The sequence below is a fragment of the Xyrauchen texanus genome, chromosome 27 (assembly GCF_025860055.1).
Source record: "Xyrauchen texanus isolate HMW12.3.18 chromosome 27, RBS_HiC_50CHRs, whole genome shotgun sequence".
Lineage (NCBI taxonomy): Eukaryota > Metazoa > Chordata > Actinopteri > Cypriniformes > Catostomidae > Xyrauchen > Xyrauchen texanus.
The window spans coordinates 23,596,596-23,616,919 of NC_068302.1; the positions used below are offsets into that span (position 1 = coordinate 23,596,596).

The 20,324-nt window shown below is 38.1% G+C and overlaps 1 protein-coding gene across 1 annotated transcript in view; it reads right to left on the minus strand.

Annotated features, from left to right (window-relative positions):
* Positions 1 to 1,955: 1,955 nt before the first annotated feature.
* Positions 1,956 to 20,324, minus strand: part of sema3bl (sema domain, immunoglobulin domain (Ig), short basic domain, secreted, (semaphorin) 3bl) — a 44,192-nt gene continuing 25,823 nt past the window's right edge. The window contains exons 4-16 of the mRNA XM_052094645.1: positions 19,142 to 19,261; positions 15,647 to 15,737; positions 14,621 to 14,737; positions 14,015 to 14,163; positions 11,378 to 11,492; positions 10,922 to 10,991; positions 10,694 to 10,838; positions 9,717 to 9,948; positions 9,535 to 9,626; positions 8,203 to 8,244; positions 7,003 to 7,228; positions 6,521 to 6,654; positions 1,956 to 4,334 (exon numbers count right to left, since the gene is read on the minus strand). Coding sequence (XP_051950605.1) covers positions 3,870 to 4,334; positions 6,521 to 6,654; positions 7,003 to 7,228; positions 8,203 to 8,244; positions 9,535 to 9,626; positions 9,717 to 9,948; positions 10,694 to 10,838; positions 10,922 to 10,991; positions 11,378 to 11,492; positions 14,015 to 14,163; positions 14,621 to 14,737; positions 15,647 to 15,737; positions 19,142 to 19,261 — 1,998 coding nt within the window. The 3' untranslated portion in view covers positions 1,956 to 3,869. The remainder of the gene's footprint in view (positions 4,335 to 6,520; positions 6,655 to 7,002; positions 7,229 to 8,202; positions 8,245 to 9,534; positions 9,627 to 9,716; positions 9,949 to 10,693; positions 10,839 to 10,921; positions 10,992 to 11,377; positions 11,493 to 14,014; positions 14,164 to 14,620; positions 14,738 to 15,646; positions 15,738 to 19,141; positions 19,262 to 20,324) is intronic.

The following is a 20,324-nucleotide window of genomic DNA, read 5'->3' on the forward strand; positions in this document are numbered from 1 at the left end:
AAGGCAAAATGTATGCATGTTTTGTTGATTGAAAAAAAGCATTTCATTCCATTTGGCATGATGGTCTATATTATAAAATTCTACAATACGGCATTGGGGTAAAATGTACGACACTATCAAATCTATGTTTTCAGACAACAGGTGTGCAGTTAAAATTGGCAATAAAAGAACAGAATTTTTCACTCAAGGGCGAGGAGTGAGACAGGGCTGCAGTATGAGTCCAACTCTGTTCAACATTTACATTAATGAGTTAACAGTGCTACTGGAACAATCTGCAACACCCGGTCTTACTTATAATTCTGTAGTTACATTTCTTCTCTATGCAGATGATCTGGTGCTGCTGTCAGCTACTGCACAAACTGGACCTGCTGGAGAACTACTGTCAGAACTGGGCCCTGACAGTCAATCTGAAAAAAACTAAAATTATGAATTTCCAGAAAAAAGTCAGATTACAGGACACCAGATACACATTCACTCTGGGAAACACTGCAATAGAACACACCCGACACTAGGTCTAAAAATGTGTGCTTCAGGGGGTTTTGGTCTGGCAGTGAATGCACTAAAAGAGAAAGCTAGAAAAGCATTCTATGCTATTAAGGGCAAATTTACCCAAGTTGACATTCCTGTAATAATCTGGTGTAAGATCTTTGATGGTATTATAATGCCTATTGCTCTGTACGGATGTGAGGTTTGGGGTTCACTCTGTCTGGCAGATTACTCGAGATGGGACAAACACCCCATAGAATCCCTGCATGCAGAATTCTGCAGAAACATTCTAAGAGTTCAGAGAAGAACACCTACTAATGCATGCCGGGCCGAACTAGGCAGACACCCACTTATTATACATATTGAAAAACGATCCCTTCAAATTTTGGACACACCTAAATTCAAGTTCCCCTAACACACTGCAACATGAAGCCCTTAAAACCCAAGAGCTGAAGCACATGGCTTCCAAAGGAAGAACGAGTCTGTGCTCACTGTGACACGGGTGAGGTCGAGACAGAGACACACTTTCTCCTGTACAGAGAAATGTACAGAAGTGAGAGAGAAATACCTCCACAAACTCTCAAACCTCATGCCACAGTTTTCCAGTTCAGCAGAAACAAATCAGATGCTGGTTTTACTGGGGGAGGACCATCATGCATCAGTTACAGCAACATTTATTTTTGAGATGCACACCCTCAGAAACCAATCACTGCCTTAATGTACTTAAATCACAGTACTTTTATTTTCTTATGTTCATAATGTCGTGTTAAATGCGTATTTTATTTTATATTGTATAGTGTATATTGTTATTATAGTTTTTATTTTATTAATTACCTGGCACCTTATTTTTATTATATCTTTATTGTTATTTGTACTGTTTTATTATTATTTGTCTTGTCATTATCTGTTTTGTGTATTAATGCTTTGGCAATATTGTATGTAAACACAATCAGAGAGAGAGAGAGAGAGAGAGAAAAGAGAGAGAGAAAAAAAGCACATTGCACCATTTGTCAGCTATATGATGCAACTATGTCAACCTGCTAACTATATCACATATAAACACCACATTTGAGCCTCGTTTTGCTTGTGTTTCTGTTCTGGCTAGGTCTGGTTTATTAATGTCTTTATGGATTTTTATAGACATTTTACTGTGGTCTGTTCTCCAGAAGCTGTATGTCATAGCACAGGCACATGTCAAACCTCATACTGACTAATGGCTCTAGCATATGACCTCACTTTAAACAAAGTAATATTTGTTATATATTTTTATTGATAAGGACATTCTCAGGAGAAAAAGTCCTTTTCAGTCCAGTGCAATAATCCAACGGACATTCATGTGCACACACTGGATATAGAACATCTGTAATGGTCACACCCAACCCCTGGGTTCCTCTAAGAGGGGTTACTATGAGCTGACCTAATCTCTCACTTTTGTGGACTTCATAAAGCACAAACCCATTAAATCCTCTGAGAAATGTTTTTATTTATGTATCACTGAACCAAACACAGGTCAAAGTTTTCTGCATGCAAGGAATCACTTTTAAATAACACATAAATACATCACACAACCTGGTAAAAACACTGCATTCTTGCTGTGTATATTTTATCAACAGGGAAAAAACTAGTAATGTTATTTAAGAACACTGAAAAAAGACAAATTAAACTGTGCTGTTCATGTTATTAAAAAGTACAGCACTTTTAAATGCTTACTTCAGTTAATGATTCTACACAGTCATTAAAATTATCTTTGAAACTAACAATAAAGAGCCGAAGGCACATGAAGGCAAAAATGCATTTAAATGCCAAAGTTTTTGCGTTTAAATACCACTGTAACCTTTCACAATAAGCACATTTTCAGTGCAACTGTTCGATGCTGCCGTATCTGTTAGGGCACTGGACAGATAAATTGATATTAAAGCTGAAGTATGTAACTTTGTGTTAAAATACTTTCTTCTATTCCAGTTTAATAAGTAAGCCATTGAGAAGTTAATTTTCTTGAAATCTTTAAACATCGTGTCTCTGTGGCGCTATGAAATTTCCTCTGTTTGTTTTGAACGACCTGCTTGGACCCACCCCAACAACATTACTCAACCAGTGGCGTGAGTGTGGAGAAAATTCAGTTCGGTGGCACCAGTGTTGCAGGAATAACATACTTCAGCTTTAAGTGATCATTTGCTTGCTTGATTTGGTCCAGCGGTATGATGGTTTTTACCTGAAGTTCTGAAAAGAGATGGAAAGTTTGGGAGCTTGATCTGAGAGATTTTTAGGAACAGAAATATTTTTAGAGAAAAGCAGTCATTTTAGTTTTCCAGACCTTTTTGACTATAAATAAATAAACCTAGTTCAAGTGATGCAGGAGTTTAGTCTAAATATAAAAGAAACAGTTTAAAAGCAAACTGGAGAACAGAGAGTGAATAGAAAGGAAAAAGAGGTATATATTTACATTAAGGCTTCTGAAGCCTCCGAGCACATGCATCTTTAGGATCAATGAACAGTCTATGGCAAATCCTAGTCAATTTTGATGGGCTTTATATAAAGCTTTAAATATGGTTAAAAAAATACATTGTAAAAAAGAAGAAACTGAGCATGTACAGTTCTGTAGCTCATGATGTAGTGTTTGAGAGAGAATAAAAGGTTTACATTTCTGTTAAAGTCTCAACAGTCGTCAACCTACGATTTAGCAACCAGAAAAAAAATGCTTTAATTAGTCCAAAATTGCATTTCTTTACAGCTTAATGCACTGGCAAGCTAAGCTTTGCTGAGCTCTGCCACTTGAGTTAAAGTCTCTGTTTGAGCATTGTGCCCAGTTGTAACATGGTCAGACATATCTTAAATAAATTTATGTTTTTTGGCACCTGCAGTACATCAGTGGCAACTCTCCAATCAAGTGTAAATTACAAGACAACCAGTTCCATCCTGTCTACACTTACTTGTTCCAGTAAATAGGTTTTGCAGCTGTTAAATACTTAAGTGAGACATTAGCCACGGTGTACTGTGGGGTGATGGGGGGCTTGCTGCCATGGTCACAGGAATAAAGAGACATTGAAGAATGTCCTTATTAATACATGTTTGCAGATTACTTTTGTTAAACGCTTCATCTTGGTTTTATTTCAGAAAATGAAAAGCAAGAATATCTGTCTCAGTCTAGCTGTGACTAGACCGTTCGTCTGTGAATCATTCAGCATTTTTGTTTTGCATTTAGTGCGAATAGGCCTTAACAAGAACAGAACATTTGCACCATTAGACACACAACACCTACAATATTTTATATCACCACAGAGTGTGTAGTGTAAGAGCATGGGCAGAGTTTGTTATATACTGCGATCTAAAAGTCAATTTTCCATAGGAAGTCCTTATTTCTCATCCTGCTTGATGTGTGCATTTTACTCAGCAGTGTGGAGATCCCTTGGTGAGCGGATTCGCTCTCCCGTGCTCTTTTGAATCCGTGCTCTCCGCGCGGAGTCCTGTGCTTGCCGATATTTGTCAATCATGCTTTTATGTTTCCTTCTAAGCTTCTCATTGCACCAAACACGCTCGCAGTACTGCTCAACCTGCGGAAGGTTTGAAGGACCAATCAGCTGCAAGACGTCCTTAAACCATGCCCTTGCTGGGCTACGATTGGCCGGGCTTATGTGGGCAGGGCACGGCGACCACACCTTATATTTGCTATCACGTGATAGGAGGTCTGAAAGGGTGTCGGCATGTAAGATGTCCAACCAGAAGCGAGAGAGGGTTTGTGTAAATCCATGTTCCCAAGAGCGACACACGTAGATACCTTCATCCTGACGTAGCACGCGACGGAATAACAAACCACCATCTGTCTTAATGATACGTTCATCTAATACCACCTAAACAGAGAGAAAAAGTAAAAAAAGAAATTATCTTGGGGAAAAAATAAAATCAAGTTCACAAATAAATGAAAGTTTTCGCAAGGACAAGAATGAACTTCTCACCACACCTGCTAAAAGTCAGTGAAATCAGAAACTTGACCAGCAATAAATATTTCAACTAGCCAAGAAACCGTATTTTGTATTATTATTATTATTATTATTATTAACCCTATAAGTTCTGAGGGCGTTTTTAAATATTTTCTGTTTCAGTGGCATGCCCAAAATTAAAGGCTTATAACTCGACAAAATGTGTTTTATCATTGTAAAGAACTTTTCTTTTTTAATGATATAGATGAAAAATGATAAATGCTTACACTCAGCCTAAGAAACTGCTGAGAATTTTTGCCAAAATTTAGCTTTTCTTATTTTTCTGATTTGACATTTGTGGCAGGGCGTAGGGCGGGGCGGGCTGGATCACGTATTAGGCTAATTAAGCCTAATACGGGACCGGGTGTGTAGGATCACGGCTCCGCCCTGCCACAACATTGTATATCTCTGTGTGTAAATAAGGTGGGTCTGAAAAATGTATTTTGTTTTGTTCCCAATCATTTAAAACGTAATTGAGTCAAATTTGGTGTTAATATGACAAAGAAATCAAAAGTTATAGCGTTATAAAAATACATGTACAGTAAATGTACAAAAATAAAACTCTCCAAAAAATAAAACATAATTGAACATATCTAATTACACATGCAAACACAACAATTTGAATTGCATGCAGACAAGATTTATAGAATGAGTTTCATTCTGTGCCATTTGTGTCATCGTTGAGTCTGTGTCATGTACTATTTCAAAGCACTTGTTCTTTGTCATAATGCCTACATACATTGTAAAGTAGAGCTTCTAAACTTTAAGCGAGACCTATTTTGTGTTGGTCAAGACTGCAGTTATTAATATTTTGATAAATATTTTTTTCTCACAGGCCCAACCAAGCTTAAAAGGTTAAAAAAAAATCTATTAGTGTCCTTCTGACAATGGAATTAAGATGTTCACCTTGAAAACAGTGGAGGTGTTATTTGAAGCACTATACACTAGCCAGTTGCAATGAGAAACTACTGTAGAAGCTTGTCTAGCATTTTCCTCCAGCATCTTCACAAGGTCCTTTTCTGTTGTTGATTTGCACTTTTCACACCAAACTACATTCATCTCTAGGAGACCGAATGCATCTCTTCCTGAGCAGTATGATGGCTACTTGGTCCCATGGCGTTTATACTTGCATACTATTGTTTGTACAGATGAACGTGGTACCTTCAGGCATTTGGAAATTGCTCCCAAGGATGAACCAGACTTGTGGAGGTCCACAATTATTTTTCTTAGCTCTTTATTGATTTCTTTTGATTTTCCCATGATGTCAAGCAAAGAGGCACTGAGTTTGAAGGTAGGCCTTAAAATGCATCAACAGGTATACCTCCAATTAGATAATTAGCCTATCAGAATATAATTGGCTAATTTCCTAAAGGCTTGACATCATTTTCTGGATTATCCAAGCTGCTTAAATGCACAGTTAACTAAGTATTACGTTATATATTAGTACTTCTGACCCACTGGAATCGTGATATCAATTAAAAGTGAAACAATCACTTTTAATATAGTTTTGGCAAGTTGTCTAGGACATCTATTTTACGATTCATTTTTCCAACAACTGTTTACAGACAGTAAACAGTTGTTGGAAAAATGAATCGTAAAATAGATGTCCTAGACGACTTGCCAAAACTATAATTTGCTAATATGAAATCTGTGGAGTGGTTAAAAATGAGTTGTAATAACTTCAACCTAAGTGTATGTAAACTTCTGACTTCAAATGTACCTCTCATTAAAACATTTAAACACTAATTTTGGTGACTAGTCATTTGTCACCACATTGATTTCTGGAGGGGAAAAAAACTTCAGGCATCCTGAACTGTCCATGTATGCAAACACATTTCAGTGCACAAACACATCATTATTACTGTAGGTAGTTAAATTAGTAAGGCGCTCTGATCACTTCCATTAGTGAGGGTCAGACTATGATTTGTGCAAATTAAACCATGTATTATGTTGCAGTTTCTAATAAAGTAACCTGCCAAATGGCAAATAACTCTTACTCTCATTTGGCATTCAGAGAGTGTTAATTTTGGAACCTGTCCTTATAAATTGTCTCTCACCTCCTGTAAGTAGTCATCTCTCTGAATATGCCAGGTGACGGTGGCCTGTGGCGATCGGGGGACACACTCCAGGAAGGTGCTGTTGTTCTCAGTGCCATACACTACCTGGTCTTCTGTCAAATCCAGGTCCTCCACTACAGAGAAAACACACATTATTACAAACACTTTAACACACACATACAGAGACACAAAATGGCACAGTTCAAGGTCAGTCAAGAATTTTTCATTGTATTTGTGCATGCACAAAAAATTATATTAAAATTATATATATAATTATAAAAAAATTATTCTGTCATAATTTACTCACTTTCACATTGTTTCAAACTTGTATGACTTTCCTCCTTTGGTGGAACAAACGGAGATGTTTCACCATTCACTAAGACTATCATTCTGCCTAACATCTCCTTTTTTGTTCCACGGAAGAAAGTCAAACAGGTTTGGAACAACGTGAGGGTACATAAATGATGACCCCTCTCTCTCACCACTGAGGTTTTGGTCCATGCATTGCACCGCCGGGTTTGCATGTTTAATGTCTTGTCTCCGGTAGCGGCGTTTTGTGTTTGGCAGGAAGTGTGTGCATACGTGTCCATCCCAGGCACAGTATGGATCTCTAGCCAGGCAGCACTCAGCACACGCTTTACCGTACATACTGCAGCGGTGCAGAGGCACCTGGACAACACCTGTCTGTGAGCCCACAAATAGAGTTTGCTGGAAAGAGAGAGAAACAACAGATTTAGTTCATTTACATTTACATTTACATTTATGCATTTGGCAGACGCTTTTATCCAAAGCAACTTACAGAGCCCTTATTACAGGGACAATCCCCCGGAGCAACCTGGAGTTAAGTGCCTTGCTCAAGAACACAATGGTGGTGGCTGTGGGGCTCAAACCAGCATCCTTCTGATTACCAGATTACCAGTTATGTGCTTAGACCACTACACCACCACCACTCCATACAAATCCATAACAAATCCATTGTGTCCTAAATGGAATAGCTTGCCCCAAAATGAAAATTCTCTCTGCATTTGCTAACCGTCATGTTGTTGCATACTCTCGTAGTACTTTCTTCCATGGAATGAAAAATTAAATGTTTTCATATGCCCTGGCAGCTTTTTTGTATACTATGAAAGTGAATGGGACTGGGGTTTTCAAGCTTCAAAATTATGAAAAAAAGACCTTAAAAGTGGACCTCGTATGCTGTATTCCAAAGCTATATGATGGCTTTGAGTGAAAACATATTTTAACATATTATTTGATTAATTTGATCTAAAACCCTGAAACACGTGTTATCACTACTGTTCACAAGACACACAGGAACCAACGTCATGGCTGATGTCAAACTTGGTGCAGTGCTTCTTGAGATATGTTTGATTGTGCAGAAGTCTCAATCCCCTTTTCTGTTCCACAAAAGATTTCAAATTTGTAATCTGCCTATGTGGAAAGTGTACTGTAATTTGGATTTAAAACACCTGCTGCATGACAAATAACCAAGTAACTGGTTGTTTTGCATGAATGTTTTATTGCTTTAGAGCCAACAGCATGTACACACAAAGCGGGGTGCCATTCATACCACTACAGTGGAAGTCCTTTTGGGAATTCTATGGAAATTTTTTATTTTTTTTTGTTCCTTTTATGTTAATATACTGGAATAGAAGCATAAGACTGCATGACTGTGAACTCACCCTCTTCACACATATGTCCATTGAGGTTATGGGAGTAGGTACCTGCAGAGGAAACATCATGAAATACAGGAATAGGATATCAAGCATGTATTCCAGAAGACAAACAAAAACGCACTCACAAGTACACTACATGACCAAAAATATGTAAACACACCCTTCTAATTAACAGGGTTGGTCATTTAAAGGGATATTTCACCTAAAAATTTAAATTCTCTCCTCATTTACTCAACCTCATGCCATCCCAGATGTGTATGACTTTCTTTCTTCTGGAGACCACAAACAAAGATTTTTAGAAGAATATCTCAGCTCTGTAGGTCCATACAATGCAAGTGAATTTTGAAAAGACCTTTCAGGCTTCAAAGAGCACAAAAATGCATCATAAAAGTAATCCATATGAATCCAGTGTTTAAACCTTTGACTTCATAAGTGATATAATAGGTGTGGGTGAGAGACACAATATTTAAATCCTTTTTTACTATTAATCTCCACTTATACTTTCACATTCTGAAAGTGAAAGTGGAGATTTATAGTAAAAAAAGGATTAAAATATGAATCTGTTTCTCACCCAAAGTGATTACAATGCTTCAGAAATCATATATTAAACCCCTGGAGTCATACTTCTATGCTGCCTTTATGTGATTTCTTGAGCTTCAAAGGTCTGGTCAACAGAGCTGAAATATTCTTCTAATAATATTTGTTTGTGTTCAGCAGAAGGAAGTCATAAACATCTAGGATGGCATTAAATAATTATTTTTATTTATTTATTTTCATTTTTGGGTGAAGTATCCCTTTAAGCTTCACTAACACCTGTTACTTACAGTTGGATAAAATCAAGCATACAGCCACGCAATCTCTTTAGTCAAACATTATTATGAGAATGGGGCGTAAAAAAGAGTACAGTGATATTTAATGTGGTACTGCCCTTGATGCATCCAGATGAAAGGTTTACTGAGTGTAGTGTGGAAGAACTTGACTGTCCCCCACAAAGCCCAGACCTAAACCCCATTTAACACATTTGGGATAAACTGGAATGCTGACTGCAAGCCAGGACCCATCACCCAACGTCAGGGCCTGACCTAACCCAAAAAATCGAAGCTGTTATAGCAACAAAGGGAGGACCAACTCTCTATTAATGACAATGGTTTTGAAATGATGTTCATCAATGGGTGTAGTGTTGGATGTCCAAATACTTTTAGCCTTGTAGTGTACAAACATACACAGAGACACGCATACATAGATAACCTCAAAGACAGACATATAAATGCACACCTTAAGACACATGTACAATATATTTTCAAATATATACACATTCACATAATTGTGCTCACAGACCTTAAACATTTGCAGTTCCTCTAGTGTGATCTCTTCAGTGGTGAGTGAGTTACCGTTTCCTAGTACGATAACCTTCAGTACAGTCCCGATATCTGAAGAGGTCAAAGGTCACAGTTATTCTACCAGTCACCAAGAATTACAAATAAGTGTTAAGTGATGTTTTATAACACACTCCCTATTACCAGTGCCAATGAACATGACATCATAGTATCCATCCTCAGCCTGAGTGCGGTCTACAGTTATGTGTGTGAGTCTATATTGGGCACCGGTGCGGAGCAGCAGAGGTTGCCGCTGTGAGGGGTAAATAGGGCGCCACATAAGTGGGTGTGTTCTTGCGAACTGTAGCACTGTGTCTGGAAATTCCAGTGTGCTACGAAATGCATGGCCAGGCTGGGCTGTGATCTTACTGGGGCACTGCGAGACACAGAGAGAGAGAGAGAGAGAGAGAGAGAGAGAGAGAGAGAGAGAGAGAGAGAAGAAAGAAAGGAATTGGATAAAAAAAAGAGAAGAGTAAAAGTGTTGTAGATATGGGGTGTACAATCTGAAAAAAAAAAAAACACTTTTAACTTTGGCGCCGTTTACACCTGTATTAACATCCATCTTGGGTGATCCTTTCACATGTTGTCAGTGAAGACAGCTTGCTGTTAACATGTAGTTTTAAAGGGATGGTTCATCCAAAATTTAAAATTCTGCCATAATTTACTCTGTTGTTACAATCCCATTAATCGTCTTTCTTCACTCTGCTTGAAAGCTTAACTTTATTTAGTTGACCAGCTACTGGAAGTTTGCTTCTAAAACAACCAGGCCAATTTAACTGTTATACTTGTGTAAAATCAACATGCAACAACTGCTTTTTGCAGCACAATGAGCTAGTAGCTAACAGCTGGCGGTCGTGTTATTGTTTATAATGTTGTGTCATGTTTAAGATGATGTCATCACAGTAGAGGTGGCGTAACTATGACGATCAGCCTATAATCCCACCCACATTGAGGCGGCACTAAACAGCAGTGGAAAAGCAAGCTCAGAAAAGTAACGCGCGTAGAGTCGAACCAAACCGTAAGGTGCGGTGGAAAAGTGCCATAAGTGTGAACAGGGTCTTGCATTGAATAATAGAAAATGACCTGTAAATAAAGAAGTATGTGTGTGCGTATTTTCTTACCACTCCTGGCCGTGGATAAGGGACTCGTCCTTCATAAGGTCCCCACTGATAGTCAGGACCCTCTTTATGAGCAAACGGCCCGTTAAAGGCCTCACGGATATCAGTCATACTATACACACACACTGCATAGCCCTGAAACACATTACTGGAGAGAGAACATGTCTGTTTAATGAACACACACATCGGTGCTTTATGCAATGATTAAAGAAATGACAACAGCATACAAACCTGATGGTGCTGAATATTGCATAGATCTCTGGATTAGTTTCATCTTTAGTTCTTAACATGAACACATTCTCTGCACATATACACATAAACAAACAAGCAGTACAATTTTAAGGAGTGCAAGACAGCAAAATTATGTCTCAAGCTTATAATATAAGCTTATATAATGTAAAATAAAGCAATACTTCACCCAAAAATGTAAATTCTGTCATCATTCTCTCTCTCTCTCTCTCTCTCCCATGTTGTTCGAAACCCATTTGACTTTCTTTCATGAACTCCTGAAAGGAGTTGTTTGGAAAAACTAAGGCAAAAATTCTGCTTAACCTCTTATTCTTTTGGTTTCCACTAAAACAGAAAGTCATATAAGTTTGTAACAACATAAGGGTGAGTAAATGATGAAATAATTTTCTTTTCTGGGTTAAATATCCCTAAAGTGTGAATGTGTATTTATTTTCTCACCCAGCTGATGAAAGTGTGTTTGGATGCCGTGAGGTCCAGGAACAGAACACACCAGTCGGGCTTTAATAAATGTGCTCCACTTATTCACCAGAACCCTCTGCCCACCCACGTCATTCTGAAACAACACAAACATGATTAATGATGATGATGCATCATTTGTTTTACCTTTAGACCAACCACAATGAAAATAAGAGACTATCCCTCCATTACCATGCTCATACAATCTGTCTTAAATGATTTGCAAAATCAGAATTAGTGTGTCCCAAATCATAGTACATTGAAAATTGTCTGCCAAAGGTGCCTGGATATACCTTCTCTGTCAGATTTTCAAAGTGTGCATCTGTGCATGCTTTTTCAGCTAATACTGCCCACAATAACTAGCACAATGTAAGAGAAGGTTCTGTTAAAACAATTTTAGCTGTCGAAACTTCTCAAGGAATGTGAGGTCGAAGATTGTCAAAGCAGTTTTTACATGCATGAATCTAATTATTGATTAAAGTAATGAATTTAGTGACATGCTAACACAAGGGGGTCTGTGTTATCAAGATGCAATATTATTATGTGATAATATATCCCAATATTACACACTTAAAAGAATTCACTTTTCAATCACCAGCAAAGTACATACTTTGAGTGCATGGTATAAGTACGCACATTGGGACACAATCTAAAGGCCAAAGTATAGTTCGGATGTCCATGTAGCTAATCGCTCCATGCACAGTATGCATGACATCAATTTTGTCATCAGCACAGGCTGCTTGGACTATCCACATGTGGCATGTATTTGCTTGCGATCAAAAGAGAACTTGGAACAAAATCCGGAACACAGCTAAACTACACAGTACACTCGGGCATTAAGAGAGTTATCCTAAAACAGACAAAAACAGCTGACAATCTACAGGTAAACTAAATTAAATCATTCACCTTCTAAATAATGCTGGAGAGTAATGAATAAAGAGAGGTGATAGTGAGTGAGTGAGTGAGTGAGTGAGTGAGTGAGTGAGTGAGTGAGTGAGTGAGTGAGTGAGTGAGTGAGTGAGTGAAAGTGTGTGCTTGTGTTACTCACTTATCCATAAACATTCAGATCAGTTCGTGGGAACAAGAATGTTTCGATATCCCATAATATCTCAGAGCATCACCCAGTTATGGAGATTACCACACTTTAAGTAAAGGATTGTCACGGATCCCAAGAAGCATAACAGCTAGGTTTAAAATCTCAAACACTCACAGGAGTGGTTTAAATTACTTTAAATCTGTGTAATCACCATATGTGGAGATAATCACCCTCTCTGCAGTGTAAATGTGTGTGTAATTGGGAATGTGGTACAGTTGGACAATGAATAGCAGTCAAAGTGACAGTAATTTGTGATTGATCCCTGGCTCTTTGAACACTGACCTCTAAAAGACAAGAAAGATTTGTACAGCCTGTGTGTGTGTGTGTGTGTGTGTGTGTGTGTGTGTGTGTGTGTGTGTGTGTGTGTGTGTGTGTGTGTGTGTGTGTGTGTGTGTGTGTGTGTGTGTGTGTGTGTGTGTGAGCGTGTATTTATCACTTTGTGGGGACCAAATGTCCCCATAAGGATAGTAAAACCCGAAATGTTTGACCTTGTGGGGACATTTTGTCGGTCCCCATGAGGAAAACAGCTTATAAATCATACTAAATTATGTTTTTTGAAAATGTAAAAATGCAGAAGGTTTTCTGTGAGGGTTAGGTTTAGGGGTAGGGTTAGGTTTAGAGGATAGAATATAAAGTTTGTACAGTATAAAAACCATTATGTCTATGGAAAGTCCTCATAAAACATGGAAACACAACTGTCTGTGTGTGTGTGTGTGTGTGTGTGTGTGTGTGTGTGTGTGTGTGTGTGTGTGTGTGTGTGTGTGTGTGTGTGTGTGTGTGTGTGTGTGTGTGTGTGTGTGTGTGTGTGTGTGTTTGTGTGTGTGTGTGTGTGTGTGCACGGTTACTGGGTAATTGGTAAGTGTGTGTAAACCTAAGCAAAGGTATGCAAACCATCCAACAACTGTGTGTATGGGTTTGAAAAAAGGAATGGTCATTCCAGTATGCTGGTCTTCTTTGGTTTCCTGCTTGTGCATGCATGTGTGTGTATGGCTGTTACATGCTTTTGCTCAGAATTATTCTTAAATGTGTGTTTGGGCCACATCATTGAGGAATTCCTATATAAAGCCTTGATGGCATACCTACTTAAAAGAGCTAAATGTTTTGTAATGCGCTGCTTCTGCTGCTACTGGTTTAGCTGAGGATTATGTTCTTGCACACAAGAATGTGTTTACCTTGGCTCAAAACTCTCCTTCTCGTAGTATCTAGTGCTTTGATCTGTTCTTGACTGCTGCCTTTTTGCTATTTCGTTAAATATTATTATTATTGCTGTTAATATTAATTTGATCCACAGATAATTATGTTCTGTTGGTTATAGTCTGTAGCTGTTTCCTTGCAATAAAAAGAATGGCATTGGATATGTGCAATTTCAAGCATCTGTGATTTTTCATATTTTTGGTCATTAACCTCTAATTTATAAGAGATTATTTCAAGGGTTTTGGCCATAACAGTGGCAATTGTGTGAAAAGTTGACAATGTTGGTAGACAATCAGGAAGTAAGATGTGATGAAGATAGTTTAACTCACAGCGCACACTCGTCCAATGCGTGTGTGTATGGCTCCTTCATCGTCTCTCTCTGCGGTCTCAGTTGCTCTTTCGGTGAAGAAGAAATACATTTTATCATCATCTCTGTCTGCGCTGTCAGGAATGAGGTGGGCTGCAACAAACCTGGGATCTGCAAATATACACATACACAGAATATAAACGTGCAAAATTATTAATAAATTATCAAAACGGAACACTTCTGATTTGTCTATAAATGTCAAAGCACTTGTTCAGTTTTGGTCATAATGCCAACATGCATTGTAAAGTAGAGCTTCTAAGATTTCAAATGATACATATTTTGTGTTGATCAAGACTTTAGTTATTAATATTTTGAAGAATTATTTTTTTCTCGTGGGCCCATCCGAGCTTAAAGGTTTAATTTCACAATCTGTAAATATTATGGTAAAAAATATTTTCTTAAGTTCTCAAGTTTCATAATTTTCAGTAACCATACTCTAAATAAGATTAGGTAAAAATTTTGCTTGTGGTATTTATTAATTCTTTGTAAGTTCACCCATGTGTTCATTGTATAATGTTGCATGCCCATGTATGTAGATCTGGTAGGAGATTATCATGTGTTTTTATACCATGTAATATCCTCTGATCTGTCTCTGTTCGCATGGGTGAACGAGACCCTAAACTCCTCAAAATCACTGAGTCTCTGCCCAGAAAATCTGCAGTCAGACCTGTGTACAGTTCTCCCCCTGCAAGACAGACAGAGAAAGATTCATACAGAGAGAGATGCAGGAAAGATGCCTTAATGTAATATTTTCCATTACAACATACTGTCAGTCTGAAAACACACACACACACACACACACACACACACACACACACACACACACACACACACACACACACACACACACTTACACACAGATCAGAATACAATCAGACGAAACTCGATATACTGTCAATAGCCTTTGCAAGACACACACTCAAACACATAGTGTCTCATAATATTAGGGTGGTGGTAATGAAAGATGTGTCAGCCTTCAGTTTTAAACACAAACACACATTGTCTCTTTTCCCTATAAATTATCAGAGAAAACTATGTTTGTGTGTATATCTGTGTGCATCATGTGTCCAAGTCCACACTGTCAAATCAGTGTGCGCATTTATGTCCAAGTTCAAGAATATGCAATCCTAACACTGTCCCATAATGCAATGTATCTGTCAATAGAAGAACAGCCAAGATTGTGTGTTATTACACACACACACACACACACACACATTGGGAGATGTTTCATTGACCCAAAAGACTGGCCTGAAGAGGACCTCAACTTTCCCCCATCAGAGCAGTCCATCTACATAGACCCATAAACTCAATGACAACTGACAAGCTCAAACCTCCACCCTGCATGCACAAGAGCCAAAATACACACACACTAACAAAATCCCACACACACAAACTACTTTTACAAACTCACTCTGACATACTGTACTCATAAACACACAAGACAAACATGTAGTGGCATTAAATTTAACACAGCAACTTATAACACAAAGTCACTATTTCCACACACACACACACACACACACACACACACACACACACACACAGAGAGAGAGACACACACATTCATATATTTTTGTTCCACATTCAACTGTACCTGTGAAGGTGCTTGCAAAGGGTAGTTTGGGGTCATGGGGACATTTGCCCCTCCCATTCTGCACTGTGGTACGATCCAAAATGAACACATGCTGCCAACAAGAAGACAGAACATTCTCATTAACAATAAACTAGTGTTACTTTTACTTATCAATAAATTCATTATTCATTTAAATAATTCTGTAATGTATTATTAACAATAATGTTCTGTGCGGGGTTTGAGAGAACCTAAGAACCATTTAATATTTCCAAAAACATATGAGTTAACACCGCATGGCTTTTCCTAATCTTAGTAGAACTGATTAAAAAAAAAAATTCAAATGGATAACATGCTTCTTACATCCTTTATGAACATTTTACAGTACTTTAGGTTATGTTTGGAGTCTCAGACATTCCCAAGTACAAAAACTTGATTTATTTTCACATCCTAAAATTATCTTTTTTTATTTATTTTTTATTTTCTCCCCTTTTCTCCCCAATGCGCTCTGATTCCTTGTGGTTGTGCACAGGTGTGTTGCTAGGGGTGGGCTTACCGGGCTTAAGCCCCGGATGTTTTTATAACCTTGTACCAATCATGCACTCAGTAAAAAATTATTATAGAATATTATTAGATCTGCTATTCTGAGCGCTGCACATCAAACAGTGTCTTCATTCACTGTTGACAAGAACCACCCAATCAGACAAGAAGTAATGATTGACCATTATGAAATAAAATTAAAATGAGAAACCTTTTAAAAATCTAGTTTGAAACACTTGTCATATTCTCAGAAATGTAATCTTTGTCCATTTTTGTTTCATAAATTTTTGAAAAACCTTTTATAGCATTTAAAAAAAATTTAAAAATTATAATCAAACTTTCAAATAGTCATGTGATGTCTTTGCACCTTGAATACATGAGAGTATAAACAACTTATTCATTGAATTACATAGATTTTTTTTATTAAAACATATCAATAATTATTATCAGGGTTACACCACATGAACAAAATCTGCCTTTTTATAAACATGTGAAAATAAATATCAGATGGAACTGCTAAGCGTTCCAATTTCTCCCATTCATTTTAATAGAAGTGGCCCGTCTCTGCTAAATAGTCTCAGTACCAGTGTTTATCTCAGCAAACCAAACACTGACAAAACATTATTTTACTGTGTTTCATGGTCAGCATAAACTACAAAATGGCTACTTACATGTTGGTTACACCCAAAGATTTTCATATTTTTTTTTTTTTAAATGTAGTGTTTATTTTGTGAGAAATAACAATAAAATATTATTCTGCACTAGTCATACCAACATTTATTTTTTCAGGAATTTCATATTTATTTATTTATTTATTTTTACTGTCTCTGGACCCCACATGACATTTTTTACTTTAAGACCCAGAAAAAATATCAATATGACTTTAAACTCAGAAATGTAAAAACGTTCATCATAGAATAGGTGTATTCAAGCAAATGGTTAATGTGAATTGCATTTTTATGTATTTTTTATTTAATAGATATGGACACTTCATTGGCCATTAGGACACATGGCCATAATATGCACCTGTTCCCCTCTGTAATTGTATTTTCTGATCCACATTATGATCATGAAAAAGCTTGCTCGCTCACTGCACACACAAAGTTTTTCTACTCTAATCTACTGCTTGACCATGTTTGAAAGTGCGTGAAACATTTGAAAACCTGTGGCGTAAGTTTCATGTGAACATTAGGAGGGAAAAATAAAACCATCACAAACTCCTTTTTTCGCAGTGGAGAGAGAGCTTGTGCGTTCAAGGTTGCTAGATTGCGGGACTAAAGCAACACCCTGGCTTATATCCAAACTCTACAAGTGTCAAGATCTGATTGGGGGATTTCACCTATAGAAATCTGGCAAACTCACACGTCAAAATCTTATTCTGACCAGCTAATCGGCCTTATTTAAAATCTGTAATTTATCAAACGAATGTGTGTGTGTGTGGGTGTGTGTGTGTGTGTGTGTGTGTGTGTGTGTGTGTGTATGCGCACGTGTGACTATGCTTGCGAAACGTGGACCCCGTTAATGGAACATCTTCAACTTTCAGTAACATTTAGGCTGACCTGCCTATGTTCCATCCTGGGTTTAACCAGGCTGTATTGTGTGATGAGCTCACAAATCCTTGAAATATCTGGACAAAGTCCCATCGGTGAGCTCCTCCGTCAGGCAAGGCTGCATTGGCTGGGCCATGTAGCTCGTATGCCCAGCCACCGCATGCCTAAACAGCTTTTGTTCGGCTGGATTGACGGGGCTAAACGGGTGCAGCACAGGCTGGAGAGGAGATGGAGTGATGTGGTACAGGAGGATGTGGAGCTGAGTGGACTTGCCACTGACTGGTAACAGCAGTGTCAAGATCGGCCTCTGTGGAGGAGGCTCGTGAAGGACACTACTGGGCAGTTGGAGGCAGTCGCCCTCCAACAACAACGGAGGGTGGAGGAGCGACGCTCACAACAACGAGAGGAGCGCCGGATGGCTAAAGCACAACAAGTTGGCACAGTAGGGGGCACAGGTGGTCCATCAGCCAGTTTGTCTCAGTCAGTCGACCCGTTGCATCTGGTTCTGCCCCGTGACCTCCTGCCAGTGGGCTTTCGACACTTCATGTAGCCTCAAGGTGCACATAGCCTGGCACAAGCCTTGTGGTGACGTCACAGCCACTTAGTGGTGAATGGTGGTTGTTGTTGTTGTGTGTGTGTGTGTGTGTGTGTGTGTGTGTGTGAGCGTGTATTTATCACTTTGTGGGGACCAAATGTCCCCATAAGGATAGTAAAACCCGAAATTTTTGACCTTGTGGGGACATTTTGTCGGTCCCCATGAGGAAAACAGCTTATAAATCATACTAAATTATGTTTTTTGAAAATGTAAAAATGCAGAAAGTACTATGCACTATGATAAGATTAATTGAAAAACTTGTGAGACTATTTTATAATGCACATTATGCAGGACAATCAAAAGCCATTTTGAAGCCATTTTTTCTCAGTTTCAGTGATGGTGTAGTTACTGTGTTTTGGCTTTTTATCGCAGCATAGACCTCTGTTGTTTTTATATAAAGCTAATTAGAATCGCAATAGACCTTATATAACTATACACCCTATATACTAAGTGACACTAACCACATCCTAACTCGAACCTTAAAATAAATATTTTTGCATTTTTGAATTAAAAAATACAAATATGAGTCTACCCCTTAATGTCATCAAATTAATATTTTGTCGGATTTAGCACACTTTGGTTACAATTTTGTCTATTCATGTTAAAGCGCATTCCTGCATGTCTCCTCTGCTACTGAATTTGTCTGTGTGTATTTGCTTTGTCTTTTCTCTCATTATCTAGTCTTGACCTTCAGGGTCAATCTGTTGGTGGGTTGACCTGTGAAATTTAACAGTTTGGTCTCTGATATACACAAGCAAATTGGATCCTCCTGATGTACATACACAAACACACTAGGTGTGAATTTGTGGGAGTGAGTGATTGTGTGTGTGTTACCTCTGTGCGGTGTCCAATATATACATATGCACAAACAGGTTGGAATGCTCCTGTTCCACAGGCCAGTAGATGAGTGCGGTTAAACGGCTGCAGCAACCGTACAAAGTTAGCACACTCCGTCTATACCAAATACAAAAACAAAAGAGGGTAAAGACAGTTATTTAGAATTAGAGAGGGTACAATCTTAATGACTGTATTCGAAAGCTAAAAAATTGCTTCTCAAGCAATATATGGATGTTGGAAGGCAAAGCACATGTAAAACCAAACTTTGTGTAAAATCCTGTTAACTAAGATGTCAGCATCTAGTTGGTTTTTCATGGCAGCACAGGAGCATCCTTCAGCACCCCTGATATTCCAAAATCCTGTTTGTGTGGTTTGATGGTTGGTGGAAAAAATAAAAATGGTGTCTGAAGGAGCGTCTGCAAGCAGGTAATTTATGTTCTATTTCATATTTTTCAAATGAATGACTTAAATTCTAAAGGATAATATGCATTGTAGTTACTAGGGATGTGCAAAATGACCAATTCATAATCAACTAGTATGTCCACAGTTTGACCGACTAATCGACTAGGATAATAATATACAGGTGAAACTCGAAAAATTAGAATATCGTGCAAAAGTTCATTAATTTCAGTAATTCAACTTAAAAGGTGAAACTAATATATTATATAGACTCATTACAAGCAAAGTAAGATATTTCAAGCCTTTATTTGATATAATTTAGATGATTATGGCTTACAGCTTATGAAAACCCCAAATTCAGAATCTCAGAAAATTAGAATATTGTGAAAAGGTTCAGTATTGTAGGCTCAAAGTGTCACACTCTAATCAGCTAAACACCTGCAAAGGGTTCCTGAGCCTTTAAATGGTCTCTGTCTGGTTCAGTTGAATTCACAATCATGGGGAAGACTGCTGACCTGACAGTTGTGCAGAAAACCATCATTGACACCCTCCACAAGGAGGGAAAGCCTCAAAAGGTAATTGCAAAAGAAGTTGGATGTTCTCAAAGTGCTGTATCAAAGCACATTAATAGAAAGTTAAGTGGAAGGGAAAAGTGTGGAAGAAAAAGGTGCACAAGCAGCAGGGATGACCGTAGCCTGGAGAGGATTGTCAGGAAAAGGCCATTCAAATGTGTGGGGGAGCTTCACAAGGAGTGGACTGAGGCTGGAGTTACTGCATCAAG